The 14,270-nt window shown below is 33.8% G+C and overlaps 1 protein-coding gene across 8 annotated transcripts in view; it reads right to left on the minus strand.

The window, feature by feature from the left end:
• Positions 1–219: 219 nt before the first annotated feature.
• The window catches only part of RBM26 (RNA binding motif protein 26), a 76,485-nt gene continuing 62,434 nt past the window's right edge, over positions 220–14,270 (minus strand). For all 8 annotated transcript variants that reach the window (XM_059995671.1, XM_059995678.1, XM_059995675.1 and 5 more), the window contains 4 exons: positions 13,212–13,412; positions 10,426–10,512; positions 2,707–2,820; positions 220–1,086 (listed from right to left, as the gene is read on the minus strand). In XM_059995671.1, the coding sequence (XP_059851654.1) occupies positions 997–1,086; positions 2,707–2,820; positions 10,426–10,512; positions 13,212–13,412 (492 nt within the window). In that variant the 3' untranslated portion in view covers positions 220–996. The remainder of the gene's footprint in view (positions 1,087–2,706; positions 2,821–10,425; positions 10,513–13,211; positions 13,413–14,270) is intronic.

The following is a 14,270-nucleotide window of genomic DNA, read 5'->3' on the forward strand; positions in this document are numbered from 1 at the left end:
CATACATCCAAAATGTAATGTGATGTTTTCTTATTCACCAAATGTTAGCTCTACTTGAAGTCTGGTTCCAAACTAATCAGCCTGCTTTTAATTTAAGACATCTGTTGAAAGTTTATAGGATCAAACCAAACTGAAGTGGTATAAATTTTAAACAATGGATTGAACATTATTGTAAAGGTACTGGTAACCATTATTATTATTATTAAGAATAAGTTAGTGATTATAGCTCCTTTTGTGATAATTGGGGGGAAGGGTAGATCACCATCTGGAATGGTCTATTTATTTTAACTTTTTTTTCTTTTTTTTTTTTTTCTTTTTTTAAATCAAGGAACATTGTCTTTTTTTTTGTCATTGCTTTTTTCTTTTCTTTTCTTTTCAAGAGACCATTCCACTTTATTTTTAACATCTGAATGCATAAGGACTCAAATGCAAAGCAGTCATACACCGTTATCATTAAAACCCATATTGTAAAATACATACACAAGTCCAACAAAAGGCTAATACATAGTAAAGCCTAAGCATACTACTATGTAATATTATGAATACATAACTTGGAGACTTTAGTTAGAGTACTATGTTACCTACTCATTTTTGAAAACATTCATTAAGATCTTAAATGCAAATGCATTCCTTATTTGGAATAAAACAAAATCCTCTAAGTTATAACAAGTATTGGTCATTAAGTCTTCAGACCTATTCATTAAATTACAAAGAACCCAAAGAATTCTGTAATGTTCAGTAGAAGTATGTAATAAAAACATTGCATATGTTTCTAGTGTGATGTCTTTACCAATTGTTTACTGAAATAAAACTCAAACATCAATCTTTCAAAATACAGGATTCAGAAGGTAGTTTTCTTCTCTTTTGTCTATTTGTGAAATCCATCTTCATCACATTTTACCAAAAATTGTTTTTACAAATATGTAAAAGTACATTAGATAATACTAATGAAACACAGGTAGAGTTCTATCATATGCAGATCAATGATCAGTCAAATCATCTTCTCCAAGAGCGAGATTCATTGTCCTCTTCTTCTTCATCATCATCTTGAAGTAATGAGTCATCCACCAAAGACTCTTCCTGAAACTTTAGGTTAAAATGCATTTAGGAATTTACCCAAAAAAAAAAAAAGAAAAGAAAAAAGGTGACACTTTTAAACACTGATTACTCTCAACAGAGTTGAATACAAAAGGTATTTCTATAGCTAGAACATTCAAGAAACAAAGAAAAGCAATCTTTACTCAATGGTTTCTCAATACTATCTATTCTATTGCTTGCATCGAATAGACACTAAAAAAATATCAAAGTAAGCCTTTGTACATGCCGTTTCTCCTGCCTCTCTTTATCAAATTATGCCATCTTCTATACCTACAAAACATTGCTCCACACCTTTTTTTTGTTTTAAAGAAAACATCAATAAGTCTTCTCTGACACTAAATCAACCAACAACTTGAATAAAGTTTATCAATATTTATATTTCTTTTCTGCTATATGTAACAAACATTTTCTTTTATAGCATTCTTTTCTTTTCCCCATTCCCTTCATAAAAGCTTCTCAGTCTACTTTTCAAACTTTTCAAAATACCTAATACCAGGAGCTCTCCTGCTTTTCTCCCCATTCAATTCAAACTCATGGAAGGACAAAGGTATAATCTAAAATATAAAATGACAAATCATGTATATGAGTTTCAAAACACACATTTTATTCTTGCATTTGACTATGGATATGTATAACAGCCTTGAATGCTCTTCAAACAAAATGAAGTGCCATTATGAAAATCTAACCAATGTAAAACATGGAACCATTTAGTTTCCCCACCTTACCTTTCATTCCTTAACTTCCTCAACTTTTTCCTACAGCTTATTTCATGATTAAACAAAACAGAGTTGCTTATCTTTAGGTTTTTGGTTTCAAAGGGCTCTCCACTTCACTGTTCTTCATGCTCTCACCTCTCAGCCATCAGACTACCTGCTGTTACCCAAGAAAAAATATACTCTTCCACACCTATACTTCTGCCATTTAAAATGCCTCTCTCAACTATACTCCCAGTCCCAGCTCTTGGTTATGAAAAGTTTTTTTTATCACTCAGGGTTCAGCTCCACTGCCACCACCTCCTTCAAGATTCTTCTGGAAAGAAACAATCACTCCTTCCTCTGGGTTCCCACAGCATATTGTTCAAATCTTTATTTACCATATCAGTCTGCCTTTTATTATAATTAGTTTCTTATGTGTCTGTCACCACCCCCTCTTCCATATTATAAGCTCCTTGATAACAGGGACCGTGTCTTATTCATTTTTGTGCCTATCACAGTATCTACCATATAGCAGGCATTCATTCTAATGAACTAAAATGGTATGAATTAAAATGAAACCTGAAATGTTAATAAAGCAACTGAATAGAGTATATACTCTAAAACTTAAAATATCACAAGATTTCCTGTGGATAAAAATCTAATGAATAATTAATGTTTTCTAAGAGTAAATGAAAACTGAGTATATATATGATTTTCATATATTCTTTTTGGATTAGCAATCCACAGTTCTCATTAATACATAAAATTTAAAGTTGTCTGCATTTATCTGATATCCCCTGCCTGGAAGATGGCTCAGGAATAAAAGTTTTATGTTAAAATCACAGCCATAAAATCACATTTTATATAAAAACGTAAACACTTAAGGGTAAAAACAAGTGGAAAAAAAACATACTTCCTCTTCATCAGGTTCAACTTCTTCTGTTTCAACAGCTGAAATATTAGTTATTGGTTTATTCCAAGCCAGTTTTAGATCCTGCCCTTTGAAACGAGCTCCATGAACTGCAGCCTAAAACAATTAAGAACATTGGAATATAGAATATTAATAATTTGTGAAGAAAAAAATGAAATGTTATAGTACCTAATATTTAAACTAAATTAGCTAAACACAAGTGAAAGACAGTTGTGTATTTTTGCTTTGTGGTTTACTTCTTTATTTACTATTTATTATTGCAATTTATAATGTACTTTATACTGTTATTTACTTCTAAAATCAGCTTAGTGATTGTAAATTCCTTTATAAAAAGAAAACAGGAACAATTTCTCATAATCCAGTAGAGCTATTTCACTACTGGCCAATATCTGACTAGAAGAACTATGTCTCCATGTCTACAGTAAAAGGATAACTGCTACTTAAGGCAACAATCTCAAAGCACTTCAAGATTCTGGCTGTAGATCTTAATTCTTGTTAATTCACAAATGGCTCATATAATAACTATAAACTAGAAACCTTTAACAAATATAAGAATAATTTTGCATGTGTATTTATTTTTAAATTACATCAAAAAAATCAAAAAATACCATAAAATGTCTGACGTATCACTATTACAAAATATAAATATCTCAATGAAGAAGAAAAAAACAAACAAAAACCCTGAACTTTTCTATTGAAAACTAAAGCACTTCCCTACAAAGCTTTCAGACCTGCATATGGTAAAACTGAGTAAACAGTCAAGTCTAAGTACTTGTTACATTAAATGGCTGGTTTAGAAAGAATGCTTTCAAATTAAAGTAATGTGAACTAACATAAATCAATGTTAGCAACATACCAAAATAACTCATAGTCACAAAAGATTTATAGCACAATCTCAAAGTACAGCATAATGTGATATGTAGAAACAATTACATGTTCAATGACATCTGACTATGAATTGTGTGATATTAAAGTCCCCAGGTATAAATTTTAAACCTGCACATATAAATTTATGATAAATTTAAAATATTTCATGCCTATTAAAATGCAGCTCAGGAGTTTTTAGTCCATGACCCCATCATGTCATATAACTAAAAAATTTTAAGTACTTATATATAATATTTAAGGCCAGAAACAAACTGTAATCTTTTTGAAGCTATAACTATTACATAAAAATATATTCCTGTAAGGAATTCCAATTGTCTCATGCAAAATGGCTACTCATAAAACTCATGTTTTCATCCAGCTAAAAAAGGCAAAAAATGTTAAGTGATGTTTTTTTATAGTAAGTTCTTCAAAAATTTCTTATGGGAACTTCCCTGGTGGTGCAGTGGTTAAGAATCCGCCTGACAATGCAGGGGACACGGGTTCGAGCCCTGGTCCGGGAAGAACCGACATGCCGCGGAGCAACGAACCCCATGCGCCACAACTACTGAGCCTGTGCTCTAGAGCCCCCGAGCCACAGCTACTGAAGCCTGCGCACCTAGAGCCATGCTCTGCAACAAGAGAAGCCACCATAATGATAAGCCTGTGCACCACAACAAAGAGTAGCCCCTGCTCGCCGCAACTAGAGAAAGCCCGCGTACAGAAACAAAGACCCAACACAGCCATACATATATAAATTTATTTAATTTATTAAAAATTTCTTATGACCTAATTTTGTAAATCTCTATATTTAGCACATACTTCAAATTTGTAAGGTGAATCTACAACTCTCTAAAGTTTTAATTTTAAAATTATTTACTGGATGCTATCATCCAGGCTCTGTTGTTCCGTTTACAGAGCACAGGCAGAGTAGATTTAGCATAAATCTAAGGGTCCTAGGATTTTCAGAATGCTAAATGAGCTCTGGTTTCAACTTCAAGTCATCTGCTACATTAGCTCCTCACAAGAGAGTCAGCCTGACCTTTGAAGCTTTGAAACCAGGCATTGACTTCTCCTCTCTAGCTATGAATGTCCTAGATGGCACCTTCTTCCAATATAAGGCTGTTTCATCTACACTGAAAATCTGTTGTTTACAGTAGCCACCTTCATTATCTTAGCAAGATCTTCTGGATAACGCACTGCAGCTTCTATATCGGCACTTCCATTTTTATATTATGGTGACAGCTTCTTTCCTTAAACCTCATGAACCAACCTCTGCTAGCTTCAAACTTTTCCTCTGAAGCTTCCTCATCTCTCTCAGCCTTCACAAAATTGAAGAGAGTTAAGGCTCTGCTCTGGATTAGACTTTGGCTTAAGGGGATGTTGTGGTTGGTTTGATATTCTATCCAGACCACTAAAATTTTCTCCATATCAGCAATAAGGCTATTTCATATTCTTATCATTCATGTGTTCACTGGAGTAGCACTTTCAATTTCCTGCAAGAACTTTTCCTTTGCTTTCACAACTTGAATAACTGGTGCAAGAGGCCTAGCTTTCATCCTATCTTGGCTTTTGACATGCCTTCCTCACTAAGCTTAATCATTTCTAACTTTTGATTTAAAGTGAGAGATGTGTGACTCTTCCTTTCACTTGAACGCTTAGAGGCCACTGCAGGGTTATCAACTGGCCTCATTTCAATGTTGTTTTGTCTCAGGGAATAAGGAGGCCTGAGGAGAGGGAGAGAGATGGGGAATGACTGGTCAGTGGGAGCAGTTAGAACACACATTTATTGATTAAATTTGCTGTCTTACATGGGCATGGTTTGATGGTGCCCCTAAATAACCACAGATCACCAGAACAAATATAATGAAGAAGCAAGTTTGGAATACTGCAAAAATTACCAAAATGTGATACATACAGTGAGCAAATGCTATTGGAAAAATGGCGCTGACAGACTTGCATAATGCAGGGCTGCCACAAACCTTCAATTTGTTAAAACAAACAAACAATATCTGCAAATTGCAGTAAAGCAAAGCACAATAAAACAAGGTATACCTGTATACGTGTGTGTATAAAAACCATATAGTACAGAATTAAATGGGAAATATCAGTAGGATATGTATGTATATGTACACGTGTCTATATGAACATATGCATTTTTTTCCCCACTCCCAGCTCTTACCACTGAAAAAGATTAGTTATAGTAACAAACTCAGTAGTAATGAGCATCCCTAGTACTCAGATTGTGGTCTTTAAATACCTTTCCCAGTAAAAAGAATCAGAGCTCCTTAGAGAAATGGCCAGTTCCTAGTCTGGAAGAGAAAATTTATAAGATGAACCTAGAACACCTTTTCATACCAGAAAGCAGAGAAAGTATCATAACCCACTAGAGTCCTGTCAAAAGAACTCAGGAACAAACCTATATACTAGCCACTAGCCAAAGATGGGACATCAATAACTGAGGACAATGGATCAATGCCCATGAAATGTTTAAATCTATGAATTTATAATTCCACAATACCAATCAAGTTAAATCAAAATATGAATCTTATTCTGAATCCTTAAAGGAAGTAAGTAAAATATTTATAAGCAAACCAGAGAAATGTAAACGCTGGTATTTGGTAATACTTAAGAAATATTAATCATTTTTAGGTACGATAATAGTATTGTTTTATTTTTTTAAGGCTCTAATATCGAGAGAACAGGTTCAGTATAAACACTGAAAGGTTTACAGCTGAAATGATATGATGACTGGGAATGGTTCCAAAATAAGGAGGCAGAGGGTTGTTAGTGGGTGGAATACAGACAAAATAAGATTGGCCATAAGTAGATAATTGCTAAAGCTTGATGATGAGTGTGTAGAAGTTCATTTTACAATTTTCTCTCATTTCTATGCTTTGAAGTGTAAATAAAAAGTATGTTTAAAAGCTGAAGCATTTTATTCATAGGCTTGCTTTAGACATTTGCCTATTTAGTCTTGCATAGTCATTCAAAGTTTGCACCATATTAGGACGTAAGGAAAGCAGGCACACCCAGTGACAGAAGAAAAAATTTTAAAAAAGGCTTTGAAGACCTGACAAATGAAGGAAGAAAAAAAAGTATGAAAAGTAGTTATGAGGTAGGTTCCATATCTTACATGGAAAATGATTCTGGAAACAATTAACATCTGGAAAAGGCTGGATTAAGCAAAATTAAACAGGTGTGTTTGCCTTTTCAAGTCATTGAGATTATAATTCTAAATTGAATATACAAAATGCAGCTCTTCACAAATTTACTGACAAGAGAATCCTTTGCTAGAGGAGCTCCTATAGAACCAGTGTTCTGTAAAAACAATGTGGGGAAATCTGACCTAAGGCCAGAAGAGCTAAAGCTGCAAGCCTAGTGTACCTAACTTTTTTTTAGTAACCATATCGATAAAGCTATCTATAAAAGAAGGTTAAAACCAAGCTTATTAATGTTTGTAATAACCACAGTATACAATGTTTAGGCAGAAGTTACATTAAAGGACCACAAAAACATGTAAATTCTGATTTTTAGAATTTATAGGGAAAGACTACATGGCCACTGTCTCACAAGCTTCCGACTTAGATTTACTAATTCTCATAGCACAGTGCCCATCACATAGCAACACTTAATAACTATTGAGTAAATCAGCAAGAACACACACACAAAGACTGTGAGATACATGATTTGATTTCTCTTGAATGAATCCACTTATACATTTACTTCTTGCTATAAATTTACTATTTACTCAGTCAGCCCCATCAACTTCTACTCTTCATGCTGCACTATCCTCTATGAATCCAATTTTGTGCTTCTATCTTCAGGTCTAAAGAATGAGAGTTTTGAAATCACTCTATCTTGTTTGTATTCAGTTTCACTGATTTACCAATCAATTCTCATTCTTAAACATACACACACACACAAATATTAAAAATAGCTAACATTAAGAGGGTTTACTATGTTCCAGGCACTGTTCTAAGTATACCTTACAAGTTCTGAGTCAGTGAATCCACACAACTACTGGGAATTGAGGCATGGGTGTCAAAAACGCACCAGTAGAACAAGATTCTCTTTCTTTGTGATATAAAAAGCTATATATCTTCTTTGAGTTTGGGACTGTAGAGTTTCATCTTTGGGACTGATTCTTATAAAACAGGAACTTAACTATTCCTATTCTAAAACTGGATCCTGGCTTCTTACAAAAGTATAGGAACAATTCAGAGTAGGAAAACTAACATTCTAACCAGTCATGGGAAGAGGTTACTTTTTTCTGTCCTGTTTGGGTACTTATGCACCTTTAGTACATTAGGGGTGGTGACAGACAAATTGGGAAACAGAAAATAAAGCAGTAGGATCCATCTTCTAACTAACCAGAATCAAACCTTAGCCATCTTAACCTAAAGCTAAAATGGTTCTGTTTATATTATTACTCCTTAAAATACTTCAATCTCTTTTCTGAGGAAAATTTCTTACTTTTCAGTCATATTTGAATGTCTTGATTATCTTATTCCTGTACTTTCCTTTGAAATATTATGCATCTATTGACTTAAGGAAATAGACATACATTCAGCCATCTAATACAATGATTCAGAAATTATGAACAATGAAATATTTGGAAATAAACATTAGCAAAGGTTTACAATTTTCTTTTCTTGGGAAGTACTATCCTTTACCTTGAGTTTATATCCACCTACATTTGGTATTAAATTTTTCTTTATTTTATATAATGATGGTACAATTTTTTTTGTACTTTTTAAGCATTCTTCCTTGACAAAATTAAACACTGGAAACCTAATGTCAAACACACTAGTTTTTAAATTCCTAAACCTCACTGTTCCCTAAAATCCAGAAGTTTGAAAAACACTATTTTAGCCTATATTCTGCTTGTATAAGATTAGCTTCAACTTAATTTTCTATCCTCTTCTAAAATAGAATGTTACAAAATTTTAAGAAATTTTTTTGGCTTAAGGAAATGTTTAACAACTTCTATAACCTAATTCCAAATGTTTATCATAGCAATGGTAGTTGTTCCTTTTAGTCTGTTACGTAAATCCAACTAAAATGGTATTTACCCTGAAAAGCTAACTCTCATCAGATCTAACTTAAGCTAAGTTATTCTGCCACTTATTCAACCTTCATATAATTCACTGTTAAAATCCTTCTTTATACATTAATCCCAGGTCTTTGAAATAACTGCTATTCATTTGGAAGATATACACATAGTATAAAAATATATATTAGAATTTATATCTGAGATAGAAAAAAGCAAAACCCAAGAAGATATATGTCAACAGGTCCTACTTACCAAAAGCAAAACATCCAAAAATTATTTAAGAGGCAGGAGCGTTTTTGTTTTTTTTTTCTCAGCCACATAAGTAAACAGGGACAAGTAGTAATATATATTTTTAAAGTAGTTACTAAATTCACAAACTTGGTAATACTGTAACCATTTGAACATAACAATTACCATTGTTTTATAATAAGACTACTTCCTAGAAAGTAAATAGAACATAAAAAGATGGTACTCAAGCAACGTATCCAACATTACACTGAAAACTGTCACTGAAGCTGTCATTTAAAGGAGGCTCATTCTTAACTTATATTTAATAATACCTCTCAGAGAAAACTTGATCAAAAATCTACTTTTTCAATATAACACATATACATATAAGCTTATAAGAAAGTTTTAAACTCTCATCAATTATAAATTACCTTTTATTTTCACAAAAGACCTTTAAATAGAAGATTTCTTAAAACTTAATAAAACTCTAGGATGAGGAATTCCTGTTCTATAAAACTATCCACTACCCACCCGCCTAACCCTGAAACTATGTTATTCTAGGGCCCAGTTAAACACTTTTCTGAGACTTATCAGACCAACAGTCTTTTTTATAGGCTGCAATGTGCCAAGAGCAACTCCTACCAGGTAAGTTCCCAGCAATGTACCAGCAGGGAGTATCACTACAAAGAGAATAAATCAATTTAGAAGATTTTCAAAACTTATTTAGACCACAATCATCTTAAAACTTCTGAAAACCATCCTACTCTTTCATTCACATTAGGTTAACTGTTTGGAACGCTTACCACGTTTTTCCAAGGTCAAAATGGTACATCTATTTCTCTACAACCTTGAAGAATACTAAAAATGTTCCGATGAACCCGTTACACCTCGCACTCATTTTCCTTTTTTAAATCTTTTAAACCCAGAAGAAAGACAAGGCTGCATATACTTCTGGTCATTCTTTACAAAGATAATTCAAGATACACATTTTAAGACAACTATACTAAAAGGACCCTAAAAGCTAGCGCTATATATTCCTGTCTTGGGCAAAAAGTTGTAGAGGCCTAGTTGTGGCTATGCTGAGCTACGGACACTGTAGGGTTCAGCCAACTGGGACTAGGAAGTAGCAGATGAGGGATGGTTAAGAAGAGCAGCCATCAGGATTCTATCTCCGCTTGTATCTTACCCCTCACCACTCATTCTGCCAAAGCAGACTTGTTCTGGGCCAGCTGAGAAAGGGATAATGGAAAGTGGAGTGGCCCTATCTCCTGTGAAAGAGAATGGAAGAATTCCTGATGTCTCAAGAGAGTACAACTTGACATTCAACTTGGTGATTAACTATATATTCTAAATATTCATGTTATATATAAAACTGCCTAACTGCTTTAGGACATTCTTTGTAGCCATGAATTCCACTTCCTATGGTCTATCTACTGTCACAGTGTAGTTCTTTAGTAAGTCAAAAAAAATTCATTTACATTAAAACTTAGAGGCAATATTTATAGAACATTTAAATCTGAATTTTAATAAATTAGAATATTTATAATACTTACTGCTTCAGCTTCTGCTCGTGTCTTGAATGTAATTACTGCATGAAGTGAAGAGTCATCAATCTGACAATCTTCAATTTCACCATATTGCTTTAAATTAAAAAAAAGTATTTCCTCCAAATAAATATTTTGAAACATCCAAAATCCTAATGGTTTTTAAAATATTAAGACACCAATAAATATAACCCAGAATGCATAACAATTCAGGGTGATTAGCAGAAAGAAATTATGAATAATTCATTTTAGGACGTAATATTGTATGATAAAGGGTGTTCCTATTTTCCAATATTATTTACAATTCTATACTTTCTAGAACCAGGGTAACTTACACTTGATTGAACTACTCTTTAAATAGGGAAACAATGGTGAAAGATTGAGCTTCCTTATTGCCATTCCTTCTATACTCGTTATTCCAATTCCAGAGTATGTTAAATTCTTTCTAAAGCAGAATATTTAATCCTCAGAATATTGTGTGAGCTTTTTGTATCATTCCCAATTTAAAGATGGGGGGGGAGGTTCAGAGAATTTAAGTAATTTTTCCAAAGTAACTAACTTAATTACCAGGATGAGAGTCCAGTTTTTCATTCAAAAGTTTTCTATTCAAAACTTTAATTGACCCTGCTTTTACTCTTACTTTACCCTCCTCTAGAACACACTCTTTTAGGACATTTAAAAGCTAAACATATTAAATTATGCTTGTTTTGGGTGTGCTGGATTTTATTTTTCCCTGTGTAGGAAGATTTTTCTGCAAACAGCAGAAAACAGCACCTTTATCACATAAAACTTTAGTCCTTTATATATCATTACTAATACCTCCTTATTTCTTACCCCCAAATAAAATTATAACCACAATCTCATTAAATACACACACTCCACACAGAAAAATTCTGTAGGGCGTAGTAAAGAAAACGACCACAGAATCAGTCAGATCCCAGCTCTGTTAGTACTAGCTGTGTAAACTTGAACAAGTTACTTAATCTCTTCATGCTTCATTTTCCCGATCTCTAAAATAAGAATAAAGGTACCTACCTCATAGAGTTGTCAAAATAACTCATAATATGGTGAGTTATATAAAAAGCATTCAGAAAAATACCTGCCACAAAATAAGTGCTCTGTAAGTTTTAGCTGTAATGTTTATTACTGCTACTGGTTCCAATGGATAAATTAAAGAAAGCATTTTGTTAATCACAATTTGTAACCGTCAATGATCCTTTAGTAATGTAGATTTTTTTTCTCTGATACCTGTCATATGTTCAAATCACGGGTTGAGATAGAGAAGCTATCTTATTTAAAGACTGGCAATTTTTTAAATGTGCATTACCACTACTAACTTTGAGAAGAGTTCGAATCTCCAAATACATCCAAGAATATCCATTTAGAGGCTCTGACTGTTTCTAAAACCAAAACCATTTCAGTCTCATCAAAACACATTCCTAAACTCACCTTGTTTGTCTGGATTATTTGAGCATATCCTCTGATAATTTCCTGATTAGCTGTATAACGATATGTAGTACACCTAAGTTATCTGGATCTTCTTCCCCTTGGGAAGGTGCAGAAACAGGGTGTGTAGTAGGGAAGAATCGAGCTACAGTTATTTCCAAGCTAGAAAGCTGATTCCTTATTTTCTCCCTTTGAAGCCATAAAGCAGACTTTCCAGACTCACCATCCTTAAATAGTAATCATTTTAGTTATTTCTTAAACATATACTATTTCTTTCAATACCTCTCTATGTCCTGAAAAAGTACAGTTTTACATTTGTAACTGCAGTTAACAGTCTGGAATATAACTGTCAAATATTTAAATCTGAATATTCAAAACGTTAAATTATTTGTGTACCTATCTATAAGCTTACCTATCCCTCAAGACCCAAGCTCCAGCTTTACTACCTCTTGAAACTTTCCTCTACTGTTCTTTCACCATCATATGTCTGTGTGAAAAATACTTCTCTAAGTTACTGAAGTATTTATAGTTTTTAATAAATTTAACTTGATTTTAAATTATTTGTAGTTTAACTGGTTTGTGTTAAACCATTATATGTAAAATCCTTGAGGGTAAAGAACTGGTTATTTACTTTTTATCTCCAGAGCAATTACTCTAATGCTGCAGGCAAGACCAATGGTTAGTAACTAACCTTTGGGATAGCACTAAGAATCATAACATTTAAGTTTTAAGGGCTTTAGGCAGATATGATCTCCATTCTGCACATGAACCCAACAGATCCCAGGAAATCCAAGTAAAATAATGGATTAGCAGGGACTAGAATCTTATTCTCCTTCCTCATAGAAGGAAGTCCATTGCAATTAGACTGACTCCCTTTAATTATACCCTGGCACCAAATAAGGCAATGTCAAGATCGTATTCCAAAATTGTGTCTTGTGTCATTTCTAGGTTGGCTAGGTCAAGAATACAGTATTAACAAATAAAATTCCATCTTAATTTTTAAAAATCTGGATGGCCCATGCAATATGCTAAATTTTTCCTAAAAGTAAATATCAAATGAAACTAAACGATAGGACTTCCCTCTCTGAAACAATAAGGTCTAAATCATTCCTTTCATAAGCTGAAGGCCTACTAAGTGTAAGAATAGTAACATTTCTTCCAGACAATGATTAAACAAAAAACCACTAGAGCTTGTTTTTTAAGTAATTAACAAAGGATTATTATAGATTAATCAAAACCTTTGGTGAGATTAATGGGCTTATTCATTTCATTTTCATACTTTCCCTTTAATATCCATTATCCCCAACAATGATTATCAGTATTTGTTTTGTTGGACAGTAAGAAAGTACCGCAAAATGAGGAAGAAGATCTTCTCTATCACTCTCTGTAAATGCAGAAATCTCCAATGCCCTGGGACGGTGATCCACCACAGCATGACCAGGCACACCTCGACCTCGACCTCGACCCCTGCCTCGGCCGTGAGCTGCCCCTCGACCTCTTGAATGAATTCCTCTACCACGACCAGATGAGAGAATCCCCCGTTTCGCAGCCTAGAAGAGATTAGACAAATAGGTTAAACATCACAATTACTAACACGAGCCAAGTGTTATACTCAGTCAGATGAGTCATACAATCTGACATGAGTTATACAATTTGATACATATTTACATATTCAAATAATGCCCTACAAAAGGATTTCATAATTTAAGTTAGGGTTTTAGTTTCTAAAGTGAAAAAAAATTTAGACAGCTAATGAATTTAGAAAACAAAGTAACATTAATTTAAGCAATGTTTTGAAATTAATAAATGTGCCTTATCTACTAAGACATCAAACTATATCACAAAAAGACCAGCAATTCTTGAGTTCCAAATAAGGCCCAGAGCTGAATGTTACTTCAAAAGTTAGTATAGGGACTTCCCTGGTGGTGCAGTGGTTAAGAAACCTCCTGCTAATGCAGGGGACACAGGTGCGAGCCCTGGTCCGGGAAGATCCTACATGCCACGGAGCAACTAAGCCCGTGCACCACAACTACTGAGCCTGCGCTCTAGAGCCCACGAGCAACAACTACTGAGCCCGTGTGCCAAAACTACTGAAGCCCACATGCCTACAGCCTGTGCTCCACAACAAGAGAAGCCACCGCAATGAGAAGCCCGTGCACCACAACAAAGAGTAGCCCCTGCTCGCCGCAACTAGAGAAAGCCCGGGCGCAGCAACAAAGACCCAACGCAGCCAAAAATAAACAAATAAATAAATCTATTTAAAAAAAAAGAAAAGAAGTTAACATAATGTAGACATACAAGATACCTATATATATAAGTGTATTTTTTCTAGTTATGGCTTTCAAATACAGTGTTTCCATTTGTTTGCCCGTTGACTTCAATATGTACAGTTATTTCAAATTCATCAT

Source organism: Delphinus delphis, chromosome 18, assembly GCF_949987515.2.
Source record: "Delphinus delphis chromosome 18, mDelDel1.2, whole genome shotgun sequence".
Taxonomy (NCBI): domain Eukaryota; kingdom Metazoa; phylum Chordata; class Mammalia; order Artiodactyla; family Delphinidae; genus Delphinus; species Delphinus delphis.